The sequence below is a fragment of the Electrona antarctica genome (assembly GCF_951216825.1).
Source record: "Electrona antarctica genome assembly, chromosome: 2".
Classification (NCBI taxonomy): domain Eukaryota; kingdom Metazoa; phylum Chordata; class Actinopteri; order Myctophiformes; family Myctophidae; genus Electrona; species Electrona antarctica.
In genome coordinates this window covers 40,648,523-40,673,555 of record NC_136807.1, presented here as the reverse complement: position 1 = coordinate 40,673,555, position 25,033 = coordinate 40,648,523, and the positions used below count along the sequence as shown (strand labels likewise).

At 45.7% G+C, this 25,033-nt stretch overlaps 1 protein-coding gene across 3 annotated transcripts in view; it reads left to right on the top strand.

Annotated features, from left to right (window-relative positions):
• The window catches only part of l1cama (L1 cell adhesion molecule, paralog a), a 61,299-nt gene that overhangs the window by 22,088 nt on the left and 14,178 nt on the right, over positions 1-25,033 (top strand). For 2 of the 3 annotated variants that reach the window (XM_079513340.1, XM_079513338.1), the window contains exons 2-14: positions 9,349-9,756; positions 11,512-11,526; positions 14,668-14,770; positions 16,608-16,816; positions 18,711-18,836; positions 19,540-19,710; positions 21,980-22,094; positions 22,494-22,678; positions 22,859-22,990; positions 23,272-23,418; positions 23,841-23,952; positions 24,370-24,530; positions 24,771-24,930. In XM_079513340.1, the coding sequence (XP_079369466.1) occupies positions 9,627-9,756; positions 11,512-11,526; positions 14,668-14,770; positions 16,608-16,816; positions 18,711-18,836; positions 19,540-19,710; positions 21,980-22,094; positions 22,494-22,678; positions 22,859-22,990; positions 23,272-23,418; positions 23,841-23,952; positions 24,370-24,530; positions 24,771-24,930 (1,766 nt within the window). In that variant the 5' untranslated portion in view covers positions 9,349-9,626. The remainder of the gene's footprint in view (positions 1-9,348; positions 9,757-11,511; positions 11,527-14,667; positions 14,771-16,607; positions 16,817-18,710; positions 18,837-19,539; positions 19,711-21,979; positions 22,095-22,493; positions 22,679-22,858; positions 22,991-23,271; positions 23,419-23,840; positions 23,953-24,369; positions 24,531-24,770; positions 24,931-25,033) is intronic. The other variant, XM_079513339.1, reaches the window with a different exon arrangement.

The following is a 25,033-nucleotide window of genomic DNA, read 5'->3' as shown; positions in this document are numbered from 1 at the left end:
ATTGGCTAAGATTGACTTCTATTACCTGGCCTAGTGGAGACCTGTGCTCCGAGGAACATCTTTCTTTCTTTCTTTCTTCTGAATGTTTCTGAATGTTGTTGTCTGCCCTTTGATCTGCATCTTTCTGTCTGTCCTCTGTTGTCTCTCCACCCCCCTCCGCCCCTCAGTCCCTCCATCCTCGCGTCTCCTCTCCTGCCTACGGATGTCTTAATGAGTCCACTCCCTCCTCCTTTAATTATTCACCACTTTTTTTATTCTACCCTTCCCACCGTGTCTTAAGGGGGAACAACATCAATAAATAAATCAAGCCGGCGGTTAGCTTCCTTTGCAGTCCAGGCCATAGGAGGCACGAGTGCACACGTGTACCTGCATGAGAGAGAGAGAGAATGAAAGGGGGATTGAAGAGAGACATGGGAATCTTTATCTCAGTTCTGTCTTTACAACCTTTGACACTTAAGTCTACAGGCTTGAAGAAGAGTTAGCTTTACAAACAATGAAATCCTCAGAGAAATTTCTACTGTAACTGGAGTGATTCTCGTACATTTTGGTGTGTGTGTGTGTGTGTGTGTGTGTGTGTGTGTGTGTGTGTGTGTGTGTGTGTGTGTGTGTGTGTGTGTGTGTGTGTGTGTGTGTGTGTGTGTGTGTGTGTGTGTGTGTGTGTGTGTGTGTGTGTGTGTGTGTGTGTGTGTGTGTGTGTGTGTGTGTGTCTTTCTTCATAAGAGTAAGTGTGCATAGAGCACGTGCGTGCGCATATAAACCTTGTTAGTGTCCATGCGTATGAATAACTGAATTTGTATGTGCAAGGAGGGGATGCTGTGTGGAGACCCTGTTGTCATGGCAACCTGGGTGGTGAGAGTGGGCGGTTGCCGTGACCCCCCAACAACCTTTAATTTCTCTAGCTTTTTGTCACTCCAAATTGTGACCTCTAACCCTGAGCCGAGGAGGGGGGGGGGGGGGATGACGACGACAAGAAGAGAGGGATTTGGAAAATGAGGGAAAGAGCCTGAATGCTATCACCGTGGTGGTTGACGTGTTGCGGTAAATGGTGGAGCTTATGCTAATAACGGTATTGATATATGTGCTGTCCATACACCCTGCTTCCTGATATGCTATAGGCGCTGGATGGTTCTTTTATTCCCCCTGCTGGTGCAGTAATTTTCCATTTGGAGTTGACCATGGCTCATCGGTCTTGAACCACATGTTACATGGTCTTTTAACTGAAGCCCATAGCCATGGAGTAGGTATAGGCCTTCTGGTCACGCCCTCTCATCATGCAGCAAAGCCCCGTTCCAATAAAGACGGAGATATTGAATTAATCTGCCATATTGCCTATTGTCTAGGGCAGAGTGCTGCGGTTTATTAAATTGACAGAGGAAGAGAAGGCACTGAATACAGAAGGCAAGAGAAAGGAGAGAAGACGGGAGGATATGGGGAATATGAAATGCATTGTGAAAAGTGCTCGGAGGAGGAGTTGGGGGGAAAGCTTTTAGCCAAGTGTCAGGTGCCAAGGGGCTTGAGAGAACGTAGGAGAAAGATTGATAATAAAACAGGTGACAAGAAAATAGGCACTCGTCGGTGGTTGTTTGGCGGTGCCTTCTGTCTGTCTCCAGTCCTGAGGAGGAACACTCAGGGAAAGCCTGAGTGGGGCCTGTAGCGATATGCTCCCTGAATGAGCAAACATCTCCTGTATCGCGTGGGGAATTGCAGAGAGTGGGCAGATAGATGCAAGTAGCAACAGAAACGGGTAACTGGTGTTATTTCACATGATTTGTGGTATTTGTTCTGCTGTACCGACAAAGTGGGCCAGAGAGTTTGTCTCACTGCAACAGGCTCATGCATTAAGTATGGCCCTGCCAGAGAGAGGGAGCGGGGGATTGGAAAGAGAGGGAAGGAGACAGCAGGAAATCAAGGTATGGAAGGGTACCGTCAGTCTGGGCCCATGCCAAATCTATGGCTAAGGCCTGCATTATGAATTATGAATTTGCGTGAATTTAGGGCAAATTGTGTCGACAGGAAAGGGAGGCCTATAAATAATTTACTTTGCTGGGGGCCTGATCCCCCAGCCCCCCGCCAGCACCACCTTGGTCACCAAGACCTCGCTTACTCACGTTTCCTGCTCGTTGACCCTTGCAATCTCTCGCTCTCATCTCCTCCGCTGGGGCCCGACGTCTGTCTGTCCATCTCTCTCTCACACACCACTCCCCTCCTCCATTTAAACGGCTCTCTTTCTTCATCCTTCTCTCCTTCTCTTTTTGGTCTGGTGTTTTTCCAGACAGACGACCCCTGAAGGCTGAAGGGATGAGGGGAGCGGGGGTGTAAAGGGGGTGGGGGTGGGGGGCGCATGTATTCATTTATTTTTCGCCCCCCTTCCGCCTCACCTCCTCCCCCTACACATCTTCACAGCTGGAGGTGGTTAATATTTAAAGACAAGCCATGACAGGACACAGGGCTGCACACATGTTTACACACACATGCACAAGCACACACACACGCACGCACGAGCACGCACGCACGCACACGCACGCACGCACGCACGCACGCACGCACGCACGCACACACGCACACACGCACACACAATACAATGAAGCTAAATACAATAGAGCTGCTCAATTGATCCAAATACAGACAAATGAGGCAATATACTTCCAGACTAGATTATATAACTTGCACTGTTTACATGGAACAGGCCCCTTTGATACCAACACAGTATATCGACTCCTCATGTGACCATGCATGTGAGGCTACAAAAAGGTAACCCTGATATATATCAATATGGGCTATTTTTACAATGGAGGATTCACGGTTTGTGTGAAACCTTGATCCTGATTCGACTCCTATGGTTTGATCTTATGTATTTATTCCGCTTCCCCACAGTAGGAAGGCATGAAGGTGTTGCCACTCTCTGCCTTCAGAGAGAGAGTGCCTAGAGGCCAGTCAATTAATCTCAGCTAAGAAGGGGCGTGACCCAAAATAAATTGCAATAGTAATCGTTCAAGGTTTTTTATGATCCTTAGGGTCATCCAAATAACAAAAATAGATTATTATATAAAGTGTGGATCATGGTAAATTCAGGGGTTGAAAGTTGCGGTACCATTGAAAACCTATAAGGCAAAAATGTCAAATTTGAATTATTCTTTAAGTAGCAAGTGACTTGAAAACACGTGAAGGAGTGTTTTTCGTGCAAAACTAATGCTTGCAATTCATTCAGAATCATGGATAACCCCTAGTTTGACATAAAAAAAAAGAAATTTTGGGTAGAGCTAAATAAAATAAAGATCAGTTTGTGTGTATTTTACATTTACTTTTTGCTTGTTCATCAAATATCGGTCAAAACATTGGTAATCGGTGGTCTAGGACATTGCATTTTGGAGGTCTAGGTGTTGCATTTTGGACCCTAAAATCTGATTGAAAGACCGCGACGTCACCCACTGTGTCTACTTAATACTCATTACTACGATTGAAAGGACACCATTTGACATCTAATGGCTGACAGGAGGTGTTCACAGCACACTGCTAGGGCTGCAATTAAACTCTACCATTGATGGCAAACTGAATAACATTAATATAAAACCTCAACCACAACTAAAACCTTTTCATGTAAGCAAAACGCCCCAAAGCTGGAGGAACATGAATAATGGATCCACTTGCAGAATAGATCTTGTCGATTTGGCTTGCAAGCTTGATACGTGGCCAAACTGTCCGTGGCTAATGTCCTGCCTGTGCTGCGTGTTCCCGTGGAGAATAGAATAGAACAGAAGAACAGAACTGGTCACGTCTCCCTGACCAGTGATTCTTTTTAATGTCGAGGACCCCCAGTTTGATATGCAAGATCAGGCCAAGGACCCCCGTTTAATAATATGGGACACCAAGCTGCAGTTTTGGTTTTTAACGGGTGCTAGCCCCGCCAATGCCTGGCGTGTGCCCCCCCCCCTCCCCCTCCAAGGTCCCCTGGGGGGGACCCTTCAGGGGGTCCCAGGGGGCTGCGAACCATTGGCCCCCAGTCCACAATGTCTCTTTTAGCTCGGGGATTGAGCGACTTCAGATGATGCCCTTTGATGAACTCCTGGTAATAGTTTTTAAAGGCACTCAGAAACGACGTGGGTGGGGCCGGGCCAGCGCCGCCCAGCTGCAGCAGTTGTCTTCTCGGGGTGTGACCTTTGACCCGGTCCAATGAGGCAGGTAACAGGGCCGGGATTGGATCTCTGACAGCTGCACAGCGGACGCATTGAGGTTGTGAAGTCAGGCATCTGCTGCCGTGTCGGTGTCACTCACCTCAGTGATAACGGCGGGGGCCTCGCTGGCCCCATGCCGCGCTCACCGTGTGTGTGTGTGTGTGTGTGTGTGTGTGTGTGTGTGTGTGTGTGTGTGTGTGTGTGTGTGTGTGTGTGTGTGTGTGTGTGTGTGTGTGTGTGTGTGTGTGTGTGTGTGTGTGTGTGTGTGTGTGTGTGTGTGTGTGTGTGTGTGTGTGTGTGTGTGTGTGTGTGTGTGTCTCACATCACCATGTTTAGGTGGTTAGGCTCAGAAGGCACTGAGTCTCATTACATGGCAGCCTTGCATGACACTCCTCTACCTCTCTCTCTCCTCTGTCCTCCTATCTCTCTCTGTCTTCCCCATACACACACACACCCACACTCACTCACCCAACCTATTATAGTGTTCCCCTTTACTGCCCCTGCTCAAATCACCGGAATATTCCCTGTTAAGGTCTGCCATCTGACAAGGGACCTACTGGAGCATATGCCACTTTATCTGTCTGATCACCTCGTCAGACTACTGTACCTGTGTTTCTGTCTGTCTGGCTACATACATAATGTGATCTGGAGCTGCAGTATGAGCCATCCAGACGTCTGGGACAGGTCTGCAGTGCTTTCTGAACCCAGCGCCACAACTAAACCTGAGAAGCAGTGTTCTGTTTTTATGCACCGCACCGCATATCTTGAACCAACTCCCAGAACACCATTCAGATCGGTGGGCCGGGTGGCACACCGGAGGTCGGACGGACGCGGAGCAAACGGACCAACAACATCCTGTTATGCACAGGATTGGGCGGCACCCCCAGAGGCATAATAACCAATCTATCATATTTGACATGCTCCTCCAAGTTTCGGATTATGTTCTCCCGTCCCAACTCAGGTCATGACCATCTGGCTGACTGCATGGCTCCATTCATTGCAATCTTGGCTAACCCTTTGGCTTACCCCTCAGTCATTAAGCATTAGGAATCATGCTTGACTAGTAATACTACACCACTGTTCTTATAGCATTGCCAAGGTCTGTAGCCAACTAAGTAAGTTACAAACGACCTGGCATTTCTCAAAAGCTGAAGACTCCATTCAGCTGCATGTTCCCTGATATTGACAGACAATTCATAATGCCTGTCTCAGGATATCCAACCCAGATAAACCCTTGGGGGGGTCCAAAACAACATGATGCTCATGATATGGTACGTAAGGTTAAGCCGGAACTGTACATTTAATGGACAGTTAATTACATTAATTACATCGTATTCAACCATTTTATCCATTGGTTTCTAACAATAGACTAATGTGTACTGTATAGGCACATACATAGTTTATGACTGTCTCATGCCCAAAAGGTCATCTACATAAAGCATCTACAATTTCATTTGTGAACTCTCAATGAGTTAAATAAACACTCCTAGTGCACACCTAGTGCACTATCTTTCTTTCTACACACAATAATCTGGAATTGACAGTGTGTGACATATTGTCTGTACACAGGTGTTCCTGTGCTTTTTCTGCAAAGGGTGCACGTGTGCGCGACGCATTCCGAGTATGTTTTGTTTGTCTGGCTGCCTGCCGGAGCAGACACAAACACGGCAAACAACAATGCCGCCTTTGTGAATTGTGATTGGCATGCAGTGCGACACGCTGTGAGGGTGCCCCGTGGTTAAATGAGCGCGGCGCTCCGCTCTTGTCCTTTGGGTCTCCTCCACCTCAAAGGATAAGGTGCTGATGACGGACGGGCACATGTGCCACCGCCCTGGTTTACCTCAGAGGACATGGTGCTGATGACAGGCACGCCATCGGCCCATCGCCCCGGGTCACGTTAACACCGGGACCTGCCTCACACGGTTCACCATGATGCACCAGTAAGCCAATAGGCTCCTGCGCCGTTCATTGACTTCTAATGGTATTTGGGAACGGCCGGTTGAGACCGGATCACCGTAATTGGGAACCCCCACCCCTAGCTGCCACACCATCCCCACCCCGCCCCGCCCCCCCGCCTCCTCTCCTGAGATCTGCCACTGGGAGCAGTGGTCAGAGAGAGAGAGATGGGAGAGCAAAGGGGTGAAGGATGCCACATTGATTGGGTAAAGCTGGTGTGTGTGTGTGTGTGTGTGTGTGTGTGTGTGTGTGTGTGTGTGTGTGTGTGTGTGTGTGTGTGTGTGTGTGTGTGTGTGTGTGTGTGTGTGTGTGTGTGTGTGTGTGTGTGTGTGTGTGTGTGTGTGTGTGTGTGTGTGTGTGTGGATAGTCTGGATTAGCGTCACAGCTGTCAGCCCGCATCGCCCCCACCCCTTCCCTCTCTCATCCTCCTTCCCATTCTTCACATAACCTCTCTCTCTCTCTTCTGTCCTTTCTCTTCCTCTCTCTGTCCTTCTTTTCTTCCCTTGGCCTCTCCCTCTCTCTTCTGCTCCCCTCCTCTCCCCTTTGCAAATCAATCCATTCCCCTCTCCTCTCCTCTCTCCTCTCCTCTCCTCCTCTCCTCCTTGTTGTTTCATTGTTCTGACAGGGGAATCTGTTGAGTGTATATGGCTCATTTAACCCTAACACCTAATGTTTAGTCTAAACTGCCTTATTAAGGTTCTAATTCTCGCTTGGTCTTCAATTGCGTGTCTTTTCCGCTCTGTTAAATTAGGCACCACGTTTATTCAGCGTTTTTTCCTTTAATACTCCTCCTCCTAATCTAACGTGTCGTTCAGTAGAGCTCTCCACTGACTGGCGGGCAGATATCCATGCCAATTATCGGGCCGGCCATTACCTGGGAGATAAAAGAGAATAATCACTGCTCTCAGTCGGGGTCTCTCTCTCTCTTTCTCCATCCCCTCCCCTCCCTCTAACCTTGCCCCACTCTCCAAGGTCACTCCTCAGTCCAGTTTGGTTCTGCCAGCTATCAGTGGTGTGGTGTGCCGAGCCAAAAGCTTTCAAACGTGGCAGCCATTCATTCTCATCAACCAACCGCCTGTCCTCCTTGTTTCCTTTTCTTTTGTGTCGGGATAACTTAATTTGTGTAATCACAGTGATGTTTTAGTTGTTTACCGTATTATACTATGAATTAATGATGCAAGTTGGGAACAATGAAAATACATAGCCCTTCTCCACACTACAGTATGTGCAATACCCGTTATATCCGTTGTCATAGCACCCGTTTTAACTGCCTGTCTGTCTGTCTGTCCTTGCAGTGGTAAACCTGTGGAGAATGTGTGGAGAGTGCAAACTGACTGTGAAAAGTGGGCTGACTAAGTAATCCAATGGCAGGCTGGGGTTGCCATGGTAATCCATAGCTCAACTACTCAGTTATACATACAAGCCCCACCTTGTTGTTCTGGAAGCTTTACTTACCAAAACCATAAGATGTAGGTGAGGATAAATTAGACCCCTTCTTTTTAACGGCTGCACCACTTATTGTACAGCACATAGCTCATATTGTTTTTATCTTTCTATCTCATCAAATTGTTTCCCTCGTGTCTGGAAACTTGCCCATGTCTCCCCACACTTCACAAAGGTGGTGATAGACAAGATCTAAACAATTACATTCTCAAATCGTTTCTCTCATACTCCTCAGTTTTAATCTGGTCTCAGAGCAATCCATAGCACAATAACAACCGTCACTTTAGTCACCAACAACATACGTGCTTTTAACAAACATTATTGTGCATCCCTCTCCGTGGATTTATCCAAGGCCTTTGACACCGTACATTCTGAAATTGCACAACATTGGTTTTAGCAAATGATCTGTCTAATAGGCATCAATAGGCTGTGAAGTCCAGGATCACTCAATCTGGGTTCCGGCCTGTCTCTGTCGTAGGTGTCCCACAGGGCTAAGTCTTAGGCCTTGTCCTTTTTACTTTATATATAATTCATATTATCTCTACTCTTAATGACTGTCATGCCCATCTTTATGCTGACCACATGGTCATATACTGTGTCGCAGACTCAGCACAGATTGCCACCAGGAAGCTTGCTTTTAATGAAGAAGAAAAAGAAAACTTTATTGTCCGTTAAATCTTACATGAAATGGAAATGTGCCTTTGGCACACTGGCAGTCAGTATACTCTGCAGGTTGCTCTCCAGGTTGAGCTTAGGCTGCTTTTAAGTCAAACTAAATTCAGGTTTTTCACTAGGGCTTAGCAATATATCAATATAACGTTGTCAAGTGGCTCTACAATAGAGAGGGTCTCAGTCAGAATACAATTACCTTGGCATCTGGCTTGATGAGAAACTCTTTTAAATTTCACATTGATAACCTTGTCTCCAAACTGAGACAAAAAAATGGTTTTCTCTGTAGAAATAAATCTAGAGCATGTTCAAGATATCCTTTAGCATGTTGTACTTTGTCTCAATGGCGGTGTGCTTCAGCTTGTCATGTGAGATACTGAGTACTGTAAACAGTCAGCAGGGCAACGCCACATGGCGCCGCGGGGGAAGAGGATAGGCCATGTGTTGCGGCAAGTACCGGCTCCAAGGGTGCAGATGGGGAACGGGTAGCCTTCCTCGCAGGGGTGGCTAGCCTCGCTCAACATGACTGATAGCATCTTTATCACACACTTATCACCACCACGCGTTCGCCCAGGAACAGCAAAGAGCTGTTCCCATTAGTTTCAGTTCATCCCTGACCACTGGTAGGCTAATTACGGACTATTTGTACGTCTGCCATGCTTATTATCTGATCTGACACTGCATCAATCTGCGTTTGTGCTGATCTCCCGTCCATATGGGACCTGGGAGAGTGTGTCTCTGTTCAGTCTCTTGTTGTGGCATCCAGTCCATCTGTCTGCCTGAAAGGCCCTTCCATATGGTCCACCGGTCACGTTATCAACCACATGGACATCTTTCAACGGGGAGTGGTCCAGTGATAGACATCGTCTGTTGTTCTTTGGTTTGGTCTATAATGTGGTTAATTTGTCCTGGCTGTGTTAAGTCCGTCTCTCTGTCTGTCTGTCTGTCTGTCTCTATATTTGACCACATGGTACGGGATCATTTATCTTCCATTCTGACACATGGCCCCCTCTGCCCCCCCCCTTCCTCTCCCTCCTCTCCTCTGCTACCCCTTTCCTCTCCCTCCTCTCCTCTGCTACCTCCCCCTCCCTCTTTTTTTATCTTGTAGAGAGGAGATCAGCAGGGTGGCGTCGAACTGAGCAAAAGAAGAGAGAAAACAAGTGAGAGAGACCAGTGGAAGTGAAGGACCCAGGAGAGACTAGGCAAAGACAAGGCGTGACGGAAAAGAGGACGAGAGAGACACACACACTCAGCTCGGCACAAGTGGGGGACACAAGTCAGCACACAGCTCGCGCACGCGTGTGTGTGTGCGCAAACACACCTGAGGTTGCCCTCTGTGTGTGTGTACGTGTGTGAGCAGGTGGGACTTTGATGGGACAGTGAGCAATGCCTCACACGCAGCGACAGCAGGTGGGCAGTAGGGGGCAGTGCACCCCTCCCCTCCTCCTCCTCCTCCTCTCAGTCTTATCCCTGGCTCCGCAGCCCTGCCAGGCAGCCATACACATTCCTTCTAACTGTGAGTACTGTGAGACTTCATGTCATTCATTATTACCATGTGACAGTCATTGAAGCCGACTGCCTTTGTGAGGTGAACGGCGAGTGTAGTAGGACTGAGTGGGTGATTAACTGAAAATATATGGATACCGAAATTGTAAACCTCTTGACCGTCGATTTACAGTAATCTGACTCATGTAGGTTAATCGAGTAGTCCAGAAGCAGCGTTTTTTTTACTGTACTGTATACTTTTACATTTCTTATAAATCAGCAAATCAACATAAGCTCACAATGCGAGTTTGCGGTTTTCTTGCTATTTTTGCTATTTAAAATCTGCTATTGTCACTATAAAACAAATTGCTCATTCGTTTTAATCGAGGCAAAAGCTTGAACTAATCATGATGAGCTCATATCGTCCATGGCGGCCTAGGCTGTAGCATCAGTTTTGCTGTCTTACTTACTTTAGAGAGTCATCCAAGCCATATAACAATGATCTCAGTTATTCATTTTCACAGATGTAATCGAGCAGGCTTAACGTTGTCCTGTTTCAATGTCAGTCTCTGTGTTCACCAGATGATGACCACAGTAGCTGAGGTTTCTTGGGTTACCCCTGGCTAAAAGTCTGTGGTTATTCGCTGTGTTTCTAATTACTTTATAATTGATCCCCCGTCCGTCCGTCCCTCCTCATGCCTTGCATTGATTAGTTACATTATTGATCTGGTTTCCTTGGCGCAAACCAGCATCACATTGTGGAGTAATTCAATCAACAACACGGCTTAGCTAGATGAGGAAAATCAAGCGAGGAGGCTATTTTCTTTTCCCTTTTTCTCAGCTCACTTCTCCCTCACCCCTTCCAGTGCAACACGTACTACACGGGCATTAGAAATACAGCCGAGTTTGTGGGCCTTCAGGGAAATCGATTCTGCATCCTTTCTGCTGCCACTAGTCTCCGCCCACAGAGTTCAGATACTAAGAGAATATTGTTTTCCATCACCACCACCACCTAGTAGCTGTAGCTCCAAGTAGCTGTGAGTCAAGACCTACACCGCCCACACAAGAAAGGGTGTAATACATACATACTCACAGGCACATACAGCAAGCAGTTCTTAAGCACGCACGTGACGCACGCACTCATAAACACACACACACACACACACACACACACACACACACACACACACACACACACACACACACACACACTCACACTCACACTCACACTCACACTCGCACATACGCACGTATGCACACAGGCACACATTCTCTGCTGATGAGTTGCAGTAAAACAGCCAATCGTAATTCCCGCAGGGATGAGGTGACAGTGGGGCGAGTGGGGAGGTGGGGGTGATTTGGGGGCGAGGGGGGGGGGGGGGGGGGGGGGGGGGTCAAGAGGAACAGGTCATAGATGTAAAGGTCAAGGTGTCTTCTGCCTTGCAATTAGTGGGCCTCTGTCATGTCAATGAGAGTCACTGGGATAGCAGGCTGGATCAATACGGGAGGGGCATCCAAAATGTGTCAGGGAGGCAGGGGGTTAAAAACACATTACACTGAGTCTGTGGTCCACAGGTCATAATCATTGTTCAATTATACAAGATCTATCTATCTATCTATCTATCTATCTATCTATCTATCTATCTATCTATCTATCTATCTATCTATCTATCTATCTATCTATCTATCTATCTATCTATCTATCTATGTCTCCTTATTGTTTGATGTAACTAACATATTTTCTCTCACTGTGCTCTTCTCTCTGGCTGCTGCTGTGCACTCACAGACAATATAAGCGATCGTAAGTGCTTTCAACTTCCTGTCTGTCTGTCCGTCCATCTATCCGTCCGTCTTATAATGCAGTGGTTGGCAAAGCCTATTGCAAACACTTTCATTGCACCAAGGCTTCTAGTGCACAATAAAAACCTTATCCCCCGTGCTTAAGATTAATAAACCTGGGTTCTGTGTGCTCTCAAGTGAACGTGTGAGTGTGATGTTTGTTGTATAACATGTGCTGTGTGTGTCTTCATGATCCTTGGAGGTGTGTGTGTGTGTGTGCGTGTGCGTGCGTGCGCGCGCATACAATAATTCATGTGGTTTTGTGTGCAGGTGTTAACTTGAGTGCAAAAAATGGACGCATAATGAGATAATTTACCACTAGGTTTTTCTGTGTGCTTTGTGTGGTGCCTGCTTACAAGTCTGTGTTTTTGAGAGTGTGTGGTAGTGCGTTTTAGTCTGGGCTCCTAATAGGTGAGATCCCCACTGGAGGAAGTGCGAGGAGCTCATGTTATGTCTGTGCAGTGTGTGTGTGCACACACACACACAGCAGCACTGTCAGATCAAAGATGAGGGGGAAATAAAAGGGGGCTCGTCTCCTCGTCCTCTGACAATATAGGAGCAGGGCGCCACAGCCCCGACTTCAATTGGATCAGATGAGGAAACTGGCCTATTATGTCTTATCGCTGGGATTTCTTTCATTAAAGTCGCTTTGTTCCCACCCCGTTATTCCTGACTGCTTCTCTCTCTTTCTCAACAGTATATTTCTGTCCTCGTCTCTTGCTTTTTTTTCTCTTTCTATTTGTGTGTCACTCCAGTTTTTCATCTCTCTCTCTGCGCTCTCTTATGTCTGCTCAACTCTCATCTCATTTCCATTCTGCAAATCCATCTCTCTCTAGTTCTCTCTGTCTCTCTGTCTCTCTCTCTCTCTTTAGTTCTCTCTGTCTCTCTGTCTCTCTCTCTCTCTCTCTCATCCTCCATCAGCTGTCCTCCTTTTCCCAGTTACCTACATAACATTAATTTGTCTCAGACACAGACTCTGTCTACTCCCCTTAGAGTCAAATTAAGAACTCTGCCAACAAGTACCACAGCCATGACCTCCATTCTGCCTCGATAGAAAGGAATAGAGCTGTGCAGTATGGACAAAATCAAACACATTTTTCACCAAATACCTTGATGTGGATTGTCAGTATTCTGAAGTTGTAATGTGACGATAATATACATTTTCTTTTTAAATTTCAAACTATTTTCAAAAATAGCAAAACTAACAGATCTAATAAGCTCACATCGTGTCGCTGCGTTGTGAGCTTGTATCTCAGGTATTTCTGTTATTGATAGCAGAAGTAGATAAGATAAGATACAACCTTTATTGAACCTGTGAGGGAAATGCAGTCGCCAAAGGAAGCGCAGCAGCTTAAGATACAGTTTCTACAGTTACAGAAACAGAATACTATACACCCTCAACAGTGCAGGGATAATGCAGGACAAAATAAATGAGAATACACACAGTAACGATGTCAGATAGTATCCTTAAATGAATTATTGTTGCCTCCGAAATAAAGAGTCTATTAAGCCACCATCGTCATTTGCATCATTATACATCTTCATAGCTAACGGCACAAGCGATTGTGTGCCTACTGTGTGTATAACATAAGGCTTAATGATATTATGGACGTCATCATATTACTACTATATGATGATCATATTACTAGCCTAGCATATACTGTATGATGATCATATTGCACAGCCCTACAAAGGAGTACGTTTTACATTGCCAAAGCTTATTGGGAACTTTATTATACTGTACATTTCTGACCCCGAATGCTGGAAAAGCCTGAAGATAAAAAAAGATCTGACAGGGACCGTAAAAAAAAGCAGGTCGTAAAAATAAAAGGGGTTGGATGTATCTAGTTGTGCTCACACACCCATCCCGCCACGTTTTTATGTGCTTGGCACTGGGATTCCGTCTATGGTTTATGGTCGACATGGACCCCGGTGACACAGAAAGAGAAATCTCTTCTGCTGGTCATTACGTTTCTCCTTCAGAATGTCCGCTTCATTTCCCCAGGGCTTTGAGACCATCACATTCTGCCCCTCACCACCACCACCACCACCTCACTCTGTTCTATATACAGTATCATCTACATGAACTCTCCCTCTTACATTATGCTGTATCAATTTCCTCTCATCTCAACCCATTTTCTCCCTCAACTCTCTCTCTCTCTCCCTGCCTCTTTTGTTCAGTTTTCATTTCACATCTTTCCCAGGGGAGTCTTTTAAGTGATATTGACTGAATTACTGAATATATATTTTTTCGGCAGCTTTTAAACTATGGAAATGAAAGGTTTCCCCCACTAGCAGTGTCTATATAAGATGTGTGTAACCACAGTGGGGTAATATTGTGTGTGTGTGTGTGTGTGTGTGTGTGTGTGTGTGTGTGTGTGTGTGTGTGTGTGTGTGTGTGTGTGTGTGTGTGTGTGTGTGTGTGTGTGTGTGTGTGTGTGTGTGTGTGTGTGTGTGTGTGTGTGTGTGTGTGTGTGTGTGTGTCATGAGGAGTTATTAAAGATGCACTGTATGGCCACAGCAGGTCATGGACATGGAGGGTGCACTCAGCACTGCAGTGTGTGCAGCAAGTAGTGCTTATATCGATGCTGTCAGGTGGAAACCTTAACCTTGTATGGCAAAACCTGTTAAAACTCATTCTAGGCCAAGTACTTATTTAACTTGTGCCTCCAGGCCAAAGACGTTTTTGACGTTTTTTTGAAAAAAATCTTATAACTCTCTTTCTAAAAAAATAGAACAAATCTATGTTGGCCTGTGCTGAACTATTGCTACTGCCATTTAGCGGTGGATGAGTTAAAAAAAAAAAAAAAGAAAGCATAGACAGACATAATCACTTTCGACCTGGCATCCTATTTTGGGCATGTCTTTAATGGCAATATATATATATATATATATATATATATATATATATATAGATATTTCTTTAAAAATACGAAATAAACGAATGCACTTTTGTGCATTCGTTTATGGACAACACATAAAAACATTAAATAAGAGAGGAGGACAAGCTTTCTGCCCGACAGCGACAATGTCATGATGCTATTGATTGATTGATTGATTGATTGATTGATCACTAATCTCAGTGCTGGATTGTTCCTTGCAGTAAAGGAGCCCCCAGTTATCACCACCCACCCTGTTTCTGTCACCTTGTTCCATCTGGAAGACGTGGGCTTGAGCTGCGAAGCCACCGGAAACCCTCCACCAAGGTTACTAGTCCATTTTTTTTCTCATTTTTTTTTCTTGTTTTTACTTTTTGTTTTCAATTTCAGATTAGTTTTGGTTCGTTAGCATTTTAGCATTTTTTGAGGGGCGTAGCCGTATATGCACAGTTTTATGTGTTTGTAGTGTACCACGGAATGTGATGATTTGATTGGCTGAGCACGGAATGTGATGTTTTTGTGCTTTAACACAGTGGTTTTCAACCAGTGGTCCGGGGACCACCAGTGGTCCTTGAGAGGGTTCCAGGTGGTCCCCAGCTAAATGATGGAGAGTTGTAACCAAATTGACCCTTATATATTAAGAAACCAAATGGACACTTTTGGGTCCATTTGGTTTCATTTTTTGCTCTCAAGAGTTACATTATTATTAAACATCTGCATTACTTCATTTTCAAGAAGTCTACAGAATTTGAGAACGTAGAATTGTTATTTTTGCTCATGGTTATCTCTCCTAATGGTACCAACATCAATACAGCATTGAATTGTGGACAAACAAATCTTTCGTTTTGGGTCTGAGAGAATAAACCATTGAATGGTGGCTCAAATGCAGAATAAATAGTGGGCCCTGGCATCAAAATGGTTGAAAACCACTTCTTTAACATATAAAAGAGCAGAGATATCATACCCATATTGCCATGCAGTGGAATGGCCTAACCACCAGTACTCTTAAAGATGTGACCTTCCCTCTCCTTGTGTAGCCGACATCTACATATTTGATATTAGTATTACATGAGAGCACAGCTTCCCCCAGACAATTTCAACACCGGATAAATGTCATTAAGCCCTCAGGCAATCTTTTGAGAGTGCTCCGAAGTGGAAAACTGTTCCATTTGCAGAGGAATAGGATTAATATCACAATCACACAGCATTCTGTAAGCCTGTGGCTCCCATATTTAAAGGGGAACTTCATCCAAATTTGGGGATACACTAATTTGTTTCCTCATCTTAAATAAACTGAAATTATAGTCCACTGTTATGTCTTTGAACCCCTTTCAAGAAAGAGTTGAATTATGTCATTCTGATATGACATTTCAATTAGGGCTGCCACAGTCTTATTATAGCTGCATGTAACTTTCCTTCTCTACCTTTTTTTAACCCGGTTTGCTGTGAAAGTGCAGATTTCTTTTATTTATATAAAAAGAAAAAAAGACCAATGAGTTTCTAGAGTCTGCCTGTTTGCTCCGGGGAACAAGCAGGCTTTGTGTCTAGGCGAGACATGAACTTTGACACAGCTGGGAGACAAAATCCAACCACCCCATGAAATTGTATTAACATACTGTACATACTGTACTACTTATGGAAAAGAATTAGGAAGACATAGTAGTTGTTGACATCTTCAGTTTATTCAGTGACAGTCAGAACCAGAGTCCCAGAGTCCAGCTACCATCTCTCACACAGTTCTCGGTGACATCCTTCTCCCCCTACTCCGCGCTCTCTCTCCCTCTTTATATCTGCCGAGAGGGAGAGCTTTCCCAACCGACCGCGTGAGAAGCCCTTGTTTACTTGATATCATTACGCAAGCGCAGTTTCCCGCCACTCCTGGAACCCTCATCCTTATCAAAACATATAATATCAACATATACAATGTTTAAAGACAGATACACATTCACACAGGGTTAGATTGAAATATTCCATCTGGTCTGCATTGTTGATCTCTTCTTTGCAATGCTGCTTAATAAAGTCAATGTCAAACTTCAATGTGTCGTCATGCCATCAGCTGCAAACTAATCAGTCAGCTCTATAATATATGGGTACAAATGTTGGCAATATAAAATGACTGATACAAAGTGAATTGTCACGTCTGACTTTTCTCTGTCTGATCAAGTTTCCGGTGGACAAAGGATGGAGAAGAGTTCGACCCATCCCTTGACCCGGAGCTGAAGGTTTTCGAGGGCACGGGCTCCTTCTCTTCGGATCTGGGTGCATCGGGCATTGGCACCGGTCCCCTGAAGAAGTACCAAGGCAAATACATCTGCTATGCCTCCAATGAACTGGGCACAGCCATCTCCAACGAGGTCATCCTCAACACTGACAGTAAGCAACCAATTATCATCCGCTATTTGGCCGGACGAACAACACTGTCATGCCAATGCATCACATCACATTGAATTTGAAACAGACTGCCTGACTAATTAATTGATTCATTCATTTAAACGACTTACTGAGAGTTACTGAGACCCTGATTGACTGAATTTAAATAAATAAGAGGTTTGGTAAGTAGAATATTAGAGATGATTTATTCATATTAATGTTTCTAATCTTGCTACAGCCTTTTGCAAGAGGAAATATACCCTTTGGTGTGAACAAATCAAACATGCTTTGATGTAGCAGAGTGTGGTAACACCATCACATCAAAGGAATCACATTTCTCTGCATGTTTTCCAGTGAAGGTGTCGCCAGCGCTTCTGAGTAATGTCTCTTTGGTTCGGTCTAGGAGGGCATGCTGTAAGGCTGCTGGTACTTTTATTGGCTATATAACCGGGCCGTTTATTAGGCTATATGACCACAGCCCCGGCAATGGCCGGCATAAACCTTTTCCTAGTTCTGCTTTACAATGCAGACGGAAACTTGTATGCAGCGCTCACAGCATCATCCCCCAGAACACAATTAACACTCTGCCTTCCACGCTATAATGTGTTAATCAACATTTCATAAGGTACAGTATACACACGCCCCATGACTGTTTGTGCACACGGAAGCCCCCCTCAGGCTACAGAGTATGTACAGACCTCCTATGGATAATACCCTTCCACCTGTATGGCTGCATGGCTCCTCTCCCAGGACCCCCTTACCTTCACACAGTTTCCCTGACAACGGTTTCCCCAGAAACGCTCTTGAGTTGATGTCATGCGAAGCACTCTTCTGTAGCGACAAGACAGCGGCTCCGGTGGGGGTTACTTACAGACAACGGGAGGAGGAGGGGGGGGGGGGGTGGGCTACTAGGGTGGTAGGGTGTGGCGAGAGAGCAACCACACACACACAGGCGCATCACATCATCCCACTTCTGGAAGACTCTGGCAACTTGACTCCTTCGTTTGAAGAAGCTTCTCATCAAATACACGACCGGGAAGCCATAAATAATGCCTGGGCTCCCATTCCCAGGCAGGCAGCGTGTTTCTATGTTGTGTTTCTATGTTGACTGTGTGTGTGTGTGTGTGTGTGTGTGTGTGTGTGTGTGTGTGTGTGTGTGTGTGTGTGTGTGTGTGTGTGTGTGTGTGTGTGTGTGTGTGTGTGTGTGTGTGTGTGTGTGTGTGTGTGTGTGTGTGTGTGTGTGTGTGTGTGTGTGTGTGTGTGTGTGTGTGTGTGTGTGTGTGTGTGTGTGTGTGTGTGTGTCAAATGATCTATAAATCAACATGCAGGTGGATATGTGCACAGTAATACATCTAAGATTTAAGAGGTTTTAGTCGTCACTCACATACGAGTACATAATATAGCACCACATACTGTATAAAACAAAATATAATAAACATAATACAAGTAGAAAGGAGAAAAACAAGTTGTAACCGCAATATAGAAAGATATGCAAAATATGATAAAGGACAATTTATAGCAGCTTGTATATTCAGAATATACATGCATACTGCGAGTATAATGCAAGGTGTGTTGTAGATTTAACACCCAAAAATGTAAAGTAAATATATAAAATATATTATATATATATTGAGTCTTGCTCAAGGACACTTCAACACTTACTCTGGGGAAACCCGGGATCGAACTGGGAACCTCATGGTTCCCATCCGGCTGCTCTACTAGCCACTCTACCCCTGAGCCACTTTCTGTTGTGAGCAAAAGAGTTTGACCAGGATGTTTTGTCATTCGTGCGTGTGCGTGCAATGCCGTGCATGCTTGCGTGGATGTGTGCGTTTGTCTTTGTGTGCACATAAACCTGTGGGTGTGGTGATTGTCCTTGCTTGCTTCCTTCTCATAGGCCCCCCGTTATTGCCGAAGAACGAGAAGAACGTGAAAAAGAAGGCAGAGGAAGGGGAGAGCATGGTACTGAAGTGCAACCCCCCGGCAAGCTCCATGGAGCCCATCATACACTGGATGGACTGGAGTGAGTCCCTGCATGTCCTTTTATTTCACCTTCAATTCCATCTCTCCTCCTCCCCAGTCATGCATAATATCTACTGCAACCTAGACAGTCCATCCATCTGCCTTTTTATTGAGAATTTTTATCATGCCGTTGGCACATGTGTGGTTATTATTAGAGAGCTGGTTCCATTACTTCCATCTTCTCCTTGTCCTGTGTCAATCTAATCGTATATAGCCTACTGTAAATATATAACATTTATAATAATATACATTATTCATACATGTATATGCATATAATATGATTCATTGTCAAACCTGTCTTCTTTGGCCTCATCTTCAGTACCGCCGTACCTCTTTTCTGCTTTCTCTCATTATTTCATAATTAACCCCCCACTGTCTGCTTCTAACTGTAAACCCCTCTGCCTCTTTAACTCTTTTTCATTTATTGCCTCTTTTCTCTGTGCTGTACCTCACATTTTCCCTTTTTTTGTTTTCCTCGTCCGGTCTAGACCACACCTAGACTGGATCACACAGAATACCATGCTTTCCTCTGACATAGAAAGTCTGGTGATGCGAGGTTAATTAATTTCACATGTGTATGAACGGTCTGTCTGTCTGTCTCTCTCTCTCTGTCTCTCTCTCTCTCTCTCTCTCTCTCTCTCTCTCTCTCTCTCTCTCTCTCTCTCTCTCTCTCTCTCTCTCTCTCTCTCTCTCTCTCTCTGCAGGGCTTCACCACATCCAGCTGAGTGACCGTGTGATGTTGGGAAAGGACGGCAACTTGTACTTTGCCCACTTAACAATCGCGGACAGCAGGAGTGACTACACCTGCAACATCCAGTACCTGCTGACGCGCCAGGTTCTGCCCAAGCAGCCCATCTCACTCAGTGTCACTGCCTGTGAGTCTCTACCTTTATAGTCTATGGTCTCTACACTGAACTGATCTGAGATTAGCTCTGCTGAGCTAAGGTGAAGTGAAGTGAAGTGAATTAGACTCTGATCTGAACCAGTAAGACGCCCTGAGGGCAGGAAGCGACCTCACCCTAAATGGCCCTAAAGTGCGAGGTCGCGCTGAAACAACAGAGCTTCTTAACCTCATTGTGATGTCAGGCCAGCTCCATATATGGAGATCTAGGGGTTTGATGAGGTCAGATCAACATATGGAATGAATTATGTACTGGCCATATATGGAGCGTGTCTTGAGTGTACAGGGTTTGATGAGGTCAGATCAACATATGGAATGTCAGAACAGGTCAGCTCCATATATGGAGATCTAAGGGTTTGATGAGGTCGGATCAACATAATTATGGAATGAATTCTGTGCTGTCCATATATGGAGCGTGTCTTGACTGTACAGGGTTTGATGAAGTGAATTATGTACTGGCTGTCTGGCCATATACGTATGGAGCGTGACTTGAGTTTACAGGGTTTGATGAGGTCAGATCAACATATGGAATGAATTCTGTACTGGCCATATATGGAGCGTGTCACGAGGCGTGATGGACTGACTGACTGACGGGAGATGCAGGTTTTCATAATAAACTGCAAACTACGGTCGCAATTAAGCTAATAAAGTGGTCTGAATTGAGGTGAACTAAACTGAACTGGTCTATACAGTTATGAGCAGCTTGTATGCTAAGAAACACAGTAACATAGAGAACAACTTACAAACAAACACAAAATCATTTCAATAATTCTGGTATCTTTGCGTCACTCTGACAATCTTATAACCTGCTGTCTGGGCTGTTTCTGACTTTTATTGTGAGGCTGTGAAACGAACAGATCAAAGAAAAACTCAACATACTCTTAATAACAGATTGATAAAAATGACAGAGGATGATTTGTGCCTGACAGAAAGGGAAGGAGAGGGAGAATCCTCTTTTTCCCCCACTAGCCTCAGAGTCCACATCAATGATGTGCCCATTTCTACACTTTCATTGTGTGCATGATATGCCCTCCTTGACTCGTTCTCTGTTATGTCTGAAATCAATAATCATCAGCTGCTTGGTTTTAGACACATGAACTCATTTGAACTACGGCAGGCTGAGCTAGACTTTTCTGAACTGGAGTGAGCCAGAACCATATTACAGTATGATCCTCAGTCTTCATTTAGTCCTTGACCTAAGATTGCATTTGGATCCAGAGTTAAATGAACACTAAGGGATCTTACAGTATTGTGTGATGTGCTCTTAACTAAGCTGAGCTAGGTTTTTTAAATGTATACACTACTATAATTTGTTACATTGTAAGCAAAAATGTATATTAGCTGTTTGTGATGACTGAGGGGCTTTTGGAAGTTGGAACACTACACTCTGCTACATAAACTATTCAGTAGTAATGCATGGGGCAATAGATTTAACAACAGTGTTGTTGTTATTGACAGTACAGTAACATGACTACCGTGAAGGCAAACCCTGATACATCATTCGCTCTATCCTACTAAGAACTGACCAAAACACTGCTAACCCCCACAAACTTAAACACATGCTGATTAATGACTAGATTTCAACAACAAAAGTACACAAGAAACAAACTGTGTTCTATGCATGCTTCCATTTCCACTAATAATAGGTATTAGTTGAACTGCCATGTTCTTTAGGTGGATCAAAGTGGAACCGAGACGAGTTATGCCTAATTTATTCTCCGTCGCACGGTGGTGTCGCGGGGCAAAAACACACATGTTGTGAGCTTGTAGGTCGGCTATTTTTCACCGGCACCGCGAATTGTGTTTTAGCCTTTTTTGCTGACCAGAGCAGAGTCCAGTCCCAGCACAGCACGGGGGCTCTCAAATCCCATCACTGCTGTGATAATGAGATTCAAGTCCCACTGACACACGGCCAGCAACATCTGTGACCCAACTAGAGGTCAGAGAAATGAACACATGTTAACACGGGACCTTGCTGTCTGAGCGTGTGTGTCTGCATTGGAAATGCATATTATGTGGTGCCACAATAGATGAGAAGGAGCTCATCTTCAAACCCCCAACACCCTCCGCCCTCTATGTGTCTGTGTCCAGAGTTCATATAGAGACTTGCTTTGTCAGCAACGCCATAGATGCCGTCTCCAGGCAGCCTCGCAAATTTCCAATACATATGTATGAACACTCTCTCTCTCTGCCCCCCCCCCCCCCTCCCTCCCCCCTCCCTCTCTCTCTCTCTGTGTCTCCAGCCAACGCAGCGGTGCGTAACAGGAGGCCCCAGATGATGAGACCTACTGGTCCTCACTCCACTTACTCCGCCCTGAGGGGCCAAAGCCTGGAGCTGGAGTGCATCGTCCAAGGCCTGTGAGTACGGTCTGTGTGCGTGAGTGTGAGCTCTTGTGTGCTCGCGCACGGAAAGCTGTACCGTAAGACTGTTTATCTGTCTAACAAAATATCCCTCTGTCACCTTTCCACCCCTATTTCACTCTCGCTCTCTCGTTCATCCTACCTCTCCCCCCCTTGTGTCCATTCTGCCGTCGTTCTCCTTCCCCGCATGTACCCCCTCCGTTATTTCCACCTCCTCCCCCTCTCCCTCCACTCTTCCTTATTTCTCCTCCTCCTCCTCTCCCTCCACCTCTTCCTTATTTCCTTTTATTTCTCCTCCTTGACTCCATTCTCACCTCCAAACTCTCCCTCACGTACAAACCCCCCCCATCTCGTCTCGTCACCCCCCACTACTCTCTTCTTTGTCCTGTCCCCCAGTCCTACTCCCACTGTGTCCTGGCTGAGGAAGGACGACCAGATGAGCGAGTCCCGGATCACCAGGGAGATGCACGACCGCCGACTGCACTTCAGCAACATCTCCGAGAGCGACGGCGGGGAGTACCAATGCACAGCCGTCAACACCCAGGGCAAGGTCACCCACACTTACACTGTGATTGTCGAAGGTACGTACGGCCACACGCGCACCCACACACACACACACACATGCTCGTGTGCGCCCTCAGACAAACCGCACACGCCGTAGTCCTTTGTCTACAGTTCTAATGGTCAAATCTGTGTGACATCAAAATTGCATTGTTTATTTGTGCTACTTACTGTATGTACTACTGTGTGCCTGCTACTAGCGGCTCCATACTGGACCAAGAAGCCAGAGAGCGAGCTCTATGCCCCAGGAGAGACTGTCAAACTGGACTGTCAGGCCGACGGCACACCCTCTCCTACCATCAGCTGGAGCATGAATGGAACCCCCCTTCCAGGTCTGCGCGCACACACACACACACACACACACACACACACACACACACACACACACACACACACACACACACACACACACACACACACACACACACACACACACACACACACGTACTGTACTTCTGGTACCATTCAGGTACCAGGAGTGATTTGACTCCATTCATTCCCTGACCGCCAACCCTAACCTTGTACAAAATGCTTAACTTTCACCTTTCTGATTAACTTTAATTGATTCATTTGAATGTGCTGACTGTGTGTGCCTGTGTGTGTGTGTTATCAGAAATCGACCATGACTCCAGGCGCAGTGTGACGGCAGTGGGCGCGCTGATCCTCAGGGACGTGCTCTTCACGGACACGGCCATCTACCAGTGTAAGGCCGCCAACAAGCACGGGACCATGCTCGCCAACACCAACGTCTATGTCATCGGTGGGTTTGGGTGTGTGTGTGTGTGCAAATGTGAGGGGGTGGACACATTGGCATTGACTTTTGGCCCCCGTCGCTTATTTTCTAGGATTACGGCCATTTCAATTATTATTATTACACTTGTGGCTGGCCAGCCACTACTATGAGAGAGAGACAGAGAGAGAGAGAGAGCATTCTGAGTGTACATTTTTAGCAGTAAAAATAATTTTGGCTCTTCTGATTGTACCATAGCCAAGTGACTTCATTTGCAATTTGATTGCTCAATGACCGCCATATTAATAACATTGGATATTTTGTGTACGACTCACTTGACTCAACTGGTCGATTGGTGCCCGTGGGTGGACATAATTTATCTCTAATTGTGTGTGTGTGTGTGTGTGTGTGTGTGTGTGTGTGCGCGTGTGCGTGTGCGTGTGCGTGTCCAGAGCTCGAACCCCAGATTCTGAGCCACGATGGTCAACTGTACAAAGCGGCAGAGGGGCAGAAGGCTGTATTAAACTGCCAGACCTTTGGTTCACCCAAACCCAAGGTCACATGGTGAGTCATCAACACAGCTCTCTTTTCAATTCTCCTTTTTTAGCCACTTTCAATCTGGCATCACTTTTTCTGGCCGTGTCATTATAATAGCATTTTTCCAAAATAGCAGATATGCAATATAAGCTTGCCTATTTCATTTAAAATGACATGCTCGACATAGGGATGCTACCTAGGTGCTTAATGAACATATAGGGCATAGCAGTGGACGTGGTTTTCTGGTTCAACTGAAAAATTGGCCATTCATTTTTCCCATAGACATTTAGACAAATATTTATCAATTATTTTAACATAATTTGTTGATTTCACACACCGACTTTACACTGTGTAAATAAACCCTAGTCACCATCTAAAGCCAGCGGCCTGGTCATAATATAGTGTGTGTGTGCGCGTACTTGTGCGTGTGTGTGTGTGTCCCAGGCTAAGTGACAGTGACTCGTTGCTCATGGCGGATCCCAGAGTAAACCCACTTGCTAACGGTGCACTCCAGATCAGTAATGTCTCCCACGACGACTCGGGGCTCTACACCTGCTCCATACCGAAAAGCAACCTGTCAATCAGCGCAGTACTGGAGGTGCTCAGTGAGTAGCGCACACACACACACACACACACGCACACGCACACGCACACGCACACACACACACACACACACACACGCACACGCACACGCACACGCACACGCACATGCACGCACATGCACACACACACGATTAATCTGAACAGCTGATATTATTTTTGCCATGACCGTTATTTGCTCCCTGACCCTGACTCTCTCTCTCTCTCTCTCTCTCTCTCTCTCTCTCTCTGTCTCTCTCCCACAGACAGGACAGTGATCATCTCTCCTCCTCAGGCTCTGAACGTGCTTCCCGGGGAGACGGCCATCTTCACGTGCCTGGCCGTGGTGGACCCTAAGCTGCCCGCTCCGCTCATGGTGTGGAGGAAGAACCTGCAGAAGATCTTCCAGTCCCACGAGGATGACAAGTAAGGCCTGATTCTACTGAGGCTTTAGCGCAGTGCTTTTTCAACCCTTTTCAAATCAAGGTCCATTGTTTATTCGGCATTTGAGCCACGGGCGGCCATTTGA